The sequence below is a fragment of the Alosa sapidissima genome, chromosome 17 (genome assembly GCF_018492685.1).
Source record: "Alosa sapidissima isolate fAloSap1 chromosome 17, fAloSap1.pri, whole genome shotgun sequence".
Classification (NCBI taxonomy): Eukaryota; Metazoa; Chordata; class Actinopteri; order Clupeiformes; family Clupeidae; genus Alosa; species Alosa sapidissima.
The window spans coordinates 5,071,608-5,077,989 of NC_055973.1; the positions used below are offsets into that span (position 1 = coordinate 5,071,608).

Below are 6,382 nucleotides of genomic sequence, written 5' to 3' on the forward strand. Positions count from 1 at the left end.
AGTTACTTCAGAAATCATAACATATTATTTAGTAGCCTACGTTTCACTACATTTTGGTTTACATCGACATAGCATAAGGTATGCCTAACTTATTTGGAAAAATATAATCCATTTTCTTTTTTTCTGCTAGCCTATAAATGTGATGATTCCACCCCAAAGTCGACCGTTAATGCCAGGGCCATGCGTGGGCTATGTGATGTTTTCTATGCACACGTGAAGAGGATGGCTAGTGGCTTGTGATGAAATGGACCCAGACAGACTCAGTTTTGATTTGTTGCAGCCTGCTCCCGTAGACTGCAGCTAGGACCAATCGTTCACGACAGGCTGTCAATATATGTCCCATACGTTTATGCAGATGGCCGGTGGCAGCTTCGGTTCATCGAGGCACACAGGTATGTTCCAGGATAGGGCTACTCTAGGCCTAATGCAGACTGTTAGACCACAATGTCTCTGCTGTCCATGCACATTGCCTTGAGGAGCCGTTAAGTAACTTTTCTACAGTAAAACTTGAACAGGTAGATTGTGCTGCCGTGTGGCTATATATAGAGTGTGATGATAGCCTATGCATATAGGCCTACATGCAATTCTTTTAGGGAATGACTGTATTGTGGATGAAGCTTCCTTCAGATAACCTGTAGGCAACTTTGCATATAGGGTGAAATCAGCAAAAATGGGACAAATAAGGTTTTACATCTTGGGCAATTTAAATATTAAAAGCCAATCACTAATCATGTTATTATATGGTAACTACACGTCCTTTATTAGAAACAATCATTTTGATTGGTCTGCGATATCAAGGATTGGTGGGGTTACGATAAAAAATAACACTAGACCCAGAACTTGCAAGAAAATCCCCTGAAAAAAAATGTTGATTTTGTGTTGATGATAATAAGGGCACTGCAGCTAAAGCATTGATTAACACAAAACATGATTGTATGTGATATTTTATGGATGGTTATAAACCATATTTTAGCAATACACCATATTTTTTTATGGAAAATGATTTTAAGTTACTGCATCAGGTAAATTGTGACAAAAAATCAGCTAAAACCGTCTATTTGTCTATGTAAAATTGGCATGTCTCTAAGCCATTGGGAGCCAATAAATCAAAAACCTTGTGCCACACATATATAGTTTAACAGATGATTATAATAATCTAATAATAGCAAAACATTGAAGATGATGTAATGATTGTCACAATAGTCCAGAAAAAACATGATTATGTAGTTTTTAGCATGTCCCTCCCATGGCCATAACTGACTGTCCCATTTTACCTGAACATGTCATTAGAGTGAGGTAGGGGTAGCAGAGACATGAAGTTCAAAAGGTATCACTTGTGGTATACTTCACCCTGTGCAGTTAGATACACCTATCACTATAACAGGTAGTATCAGACTATTTTGTCAGTAGTGAATATCTCATTCCTTAATCACTCATCAAGCTTGTCATGACTGAACTTGTGTGACTGTCTTTATATCATAGGCCATAGTCTACAAGAAGCAGCTGCCAGAAATGATATGGTATATGTAACATTATGTGACTCTCATGAATGTGTAATGGCTAGATGTATGTGTAGTGGTATATGTGCATAGTATTTTCACTAAGTACCCTTTAAATAGTTGAAAAGCCCCCAGGTGGTAGACTGACTACTCCTGCATCCATTCACTAAGGATAACTATCTAATAATTGATGAGGAGCGCTGTGGTATTTCACTGCTTATCGCCTCATTGGCTACCATCAATATGCCTGCAGGCAGTCGGTGAATTATTGAGGATTAATGTCCTGTTCATTTCATTTCAAAACACCATCTTAACATCCAAGGTGTCCCAAGGTAGGCTAATGGTAGCCATTTTGACCAGAGAAATGCAGGATTTATAACGAATCAGAAATATAGAGCAGTATTTTAGAAGTGTTTACCTTCAGTGCAATATTTTAAAAGGGTTTGAAAACTGTGAGATATTGTAAAAATGAAACATTAGTTAACAGCAACTGTTCTAACTAGGGATGCATGATATTGGATTTTTGTCGATATTCACTATCCCAATATTTCCAAAGTCATGTTGGCGATGCTGATACCAATACACATCTTTTTATATCCTTTAAGGGTCTGCCCTGCACTCGAATTAAACGCGTATTGTGGTTGCCTAACCTAGTTGATGCAGATTGCAGATACAGGCATAAAACATCCATTCTCATTCCTAAACTTTGTCATTGCAATGTGATGGCACAATACATTAATACATGGCACTTTCAAATAAAAAAATATTTAAAAAAAAAAAAATATTTGATATGATTTGTATGATACTTCCTCTAAAACCCAAGTAGGTTGTGCCTATTATAGACTTGCCGATTCTACCAGGAATATCTACAGAAATGTTGATATGAGCCGATGCTGATACCAATGTCGTACTGATAATATTGTGCATCCCTAGTTATAATAGAGGTGTTACATCTGTTGCAGGATATCCACATACCAATCTGCCAAATACTAAATTAATCTTTTCCTTGAAGTAATATTTTTTATGGCAGCTAGTAGTTCATCTTTAAATGAATGTTCTTGTATGGCTTGACATTCACACTTCAGCCTCAGCAAACCGATCTCCCATCTTGACCTCATCCTGTATCCTTGTGTGCTTCCACCACAACACCTCCACTGCATTCTCTATTATGTTGTGCTATGTCATGACTGCGCTGCATATGTACATACTGTCCTCCACTCCATTATGTCCTGTATGGCTGCTGTCATCTCTCACGGGACCAGGCCCCGTTGCCACTGGGCCGGGGACAGGAGTGGAGAGTTGTCCTCTTTAGGAAGTGACCTTTACGAAGCGCATGGCGGCGGATGTTGTGATGCGGCAGCTGACACACACCTCCATCTTCCTGCCGCAACCCCCCGCGGCCCCTCTCTCTCTCTGGCGCACCGAAAGCCAGCTTTTGTCACTTTCAGCTCGAGCGTCGCATCAGTCTATGATTTATTAATATGTCAGCAGTATAGGGATTAGGACATCTCCCTCTCCCCTTCCCTTCTGTCTGACGTTCTGTTTTCATAATGCTGAAGTATTGTTCCCCTTAAAAAATGTGGTGTTCGTCTTGCTAGATTAAATGTGATTTTGTGGTTAAATAGCCATATATATGCATAGATTGCTTATAAAACAAAGATATTTCAGGTTTTATTTCCTGATAAGAATGTTTTATTTGCAAAGATGGAGAAAAAGTATGTAATAAGCCTCGGCTGATCTGATATCTCCAAGCTATTAGGCAGTCGCAAGGTCCAGATTTGTCCCATGTGTGTCTGTGGAGCCGTTCTCATCACCCGGGGTGTGACTCTGGTGCTCTCCCTCCAAGGACCCTTGCGTGATGTCCACTGTGAGAGAGACAGAGAGATGGAGAGAGAGAGAGAGAGAGTGCCTTGGTGAATTCTACCATGTCCTATTCTGCCTCACTTTGCCTTGCTGCCAGCTCAAACCCCCCCCCCCCCCCCCCCCCTCCTAGCCTCCAGCCTCAGTTCCCCAGATCGATGTTGCCTTGTAGCCCCGTCCTGCCTCAGGTAGGGGGCGTGTGAAGGGAGGTTTTGTTTTGAATGGGAGGGGGGTCGATGGCCACTCGTGACCCTCTCATCACTTGCCTTCTCCCCACAGTGCAGGTAGAAGCACGGCCTGCTGGGAGACAATCAACACATTTACCTCGGATCCAAGCAATTCCAGGGTGGTCGATACTCCATGCCGATGTGTCGGGAATGGCAGAGAGACCTGGGATCCACAGGCGTCCACAGGTATGCTTGTCAAAGCTCGGCTGGCTGTGACAGCAGTCTCCCGCTGCACATGTGTTACAGGGCTTTGCCATTTTTTAAAGCTAACCACTCTTTGGAAATGAGTATATGTTCTGAGGGAGTTATATACAGCATAGTGTTAGCAAAGGGTATTGTGGTCGAATGGTTTTTGGACCTCGTCTGCTCCACATTTTTATGTTCAGGACATACAGACACTTGTAGATAGATGTGAGGGACTACAAACTATTTATTTTAGTTATGCAGACGGTGTTATATGACAGTGTAATATCGGCCCAATAACAATGAGCCAGTCACAGAAAGTTCTATTAAAACTATTTAAAAAAAAAAAAAAAACATTTCACTACATTTCACTTTGTTTACATGTAGTAGTAGTTTTTGTCAAAGGTCATCGTAAATATCTAGAGCAGTTCTATGAAGATGTACACTGAAATGGACCATTGGTCTCTGTGTGGAGAGAAACTAGTGTTTTCTTTCTGAAGCACATTACATCATACCACACTCAGGCTGTGGCCTATTGGGCTTTGGCCTCAGCTAATGATATGCTCTCTGTATTCGTTCAACCAAGGAATTTTGAGTTCATTAAGTGAGGCATAAATCACATGCAAAGCTTGTATAAATAGATGTGTCAAGGGCATGTAATTTGTTTGAATCATGGAAGGGGGGAAAAACATAATATTTCTATTAATTATTATTTTTTACACAGCATTAGCCTGATAATAAAATTAATTGCCCCTGCACAGTGGAGGACAATGTCTTATTTTTCCTGCCACACACCTTCCCTGTAATTAGGGCCTCTCAACATCAACACCACCTCCAGCTAGAATCACTGGCCCATAGCCCCCTATGGCAATTAGGATATATTACACACTTAATGACCACAGCTTGTAAAAACCAATGAAGTGAATCATTTAAAGAAGTCCCAATCATTCAGTGGCTTGCTGTTAAATATGCCAAGACAGGCAAATTAGGGGTGGAGATGTCAGCACTTTAAGGATATGTCATGCAATTAAAAGCCAAATCTTTAAATATCCCCAGGGCTTGGATGAGACTGTCCAATTTTGTGTCCAATCAGTTTTAGTATATTAATACAAAAGATCCTACTGGGGCCCCCTCCCCCTCTCTCCCCATCTCCCCATTCCATCTTTTTCTCTTAGTGTCTGACCTAGAGGGCCGTTTGTGTCACTTCGTCCATGTCAGTGATGAGGAGGGACGTTGACAGTCATCCCCCTGCTCTGCTCCCACTTGCCCCCACAGGCGCTGTGGTGTTTATAGCAGACCTCTCTGCTGCTGTCCACAATGTGGCGTTAGTCAGACTGGGTGCTAAAGGGATGAGAGTCCACTCGTTTACAGTGATTGAGCCCTTCCTCCCTCCTTCCTCTCTCACTCCCTCTCCCTCCATCTTTTGGAGATTTCCTAATGCATTGTTGCCAGGCTCGACTCGAGATATATATATTTTTCTTTACAATCTACTTAGCAATGATTTATCGATCGGGTCTCTCCCTTTGTGGAGAATTACTGAGCCTTTTTGGGAAATCAGATTTTCACACCTTCAGTGGTAGTATAGTGTGCGTGTGTGTGTGTGTGTGTGTGTGTGTGTGTGTGTGTGTGTGTGTGTGTGTGCATATACTTACCATTTGTGGTCCCTGGAGGAAGCAGAGCGGACTGTGTGTGAAAGGGAAAAGAAACACTGTCTGTTGAAGAGCCTCCTTATGAATTACACAAAGCTGAGAAGAAATGGTTCCCTTCACGCGTTTTGTCTTCTCTATCACCCCTGTTTCTCCTTCTCTCTAACTCCTCCTCAGCTCATTTTACAATAGGCTCTCTTATTTGAACATCAGGCCTGTTTTATAGACTGCAGTATTGATTTTTCAACAGAGTTATCCATACTGTCATTGTCAGAATTGGAGTTGTGGGACTAAAGCTAGGTGTGGGACAGCTGCTTCAATGCATTGTGGATTTCCTTTTAGAAACCAGACTGGTCAACTTCACCCAGATTGTTGAACTAACAACACAGTAAATTAAATTATTTAAGACTGCATATTTAAGTGTTTTTACACAAAACTGGAATGTTGCAACTGTCAAAAGCAGAGATGCTATCACCACCATGGGTCTGATGTGTTTTGTCCCACCGCATACACTCGTTTATCATCAATCATTTACACATTCTGGAGAGTACAACAGTGTGAACAACAGATTTCCCCCCTGTGTACAATATTTTGACCATACTGCCCCACAGAACACGTTTTTGAGTCACAGACCCTTTTTGTCTGTGGTTCGTTCCTCAGCACTTGGCACCACTAATCTCAGTGTCTACCTTCACCAGTCATAATAGATGTATAACCACCCTCTAAACCCCTCAACCCCTGGACATGGAAGCTAGTCAGGTGTTGGTATCAAGCCCTACAAAGCTGTTCTACAATGGTAGCACAGCAAACATTTTTTACTTTTCTGTTTCACCATAAAGAATGTGGGCTATGCCCCCCCCCCCCCCCCCCCTCCTCACACGATGAAACTACTAAGAATAATGGATTCCCATTACAAGAAAGGCTAGTGGAAAAAATCCTGAGCCCTGTCAGACTTGGCAACTGGATT

The 6,382-nt window shown here is 41.8% G+C and overlaps 1 protein-coding gene across 1 annotated transcript in view; it reads left to right on the forward strand.

The window, feature by feature from the left end:
- Positions 1–6,382, forward strand: part of pou6f2 (POU class 6 homeobox 2) — a 105,118-nt gene that overhangs the window by 839 nt on the left and 97,897 nt on the right. Inside the window, exons 2-3 of the mRNA XM_042068332.1 lie at positions 281–392; positions 3,639–3,772. Of these exons, the coding sequence (XP_041924266.1) occupies positions 335–392; positions 3,639–3,772 (192 nt within the window). The 5' untranslated portion in view covers positions 281–334. The remainder of the gene's footprint in view (positions 1–280; positions 393–3,638; positions 3,773–6,382) is intronic.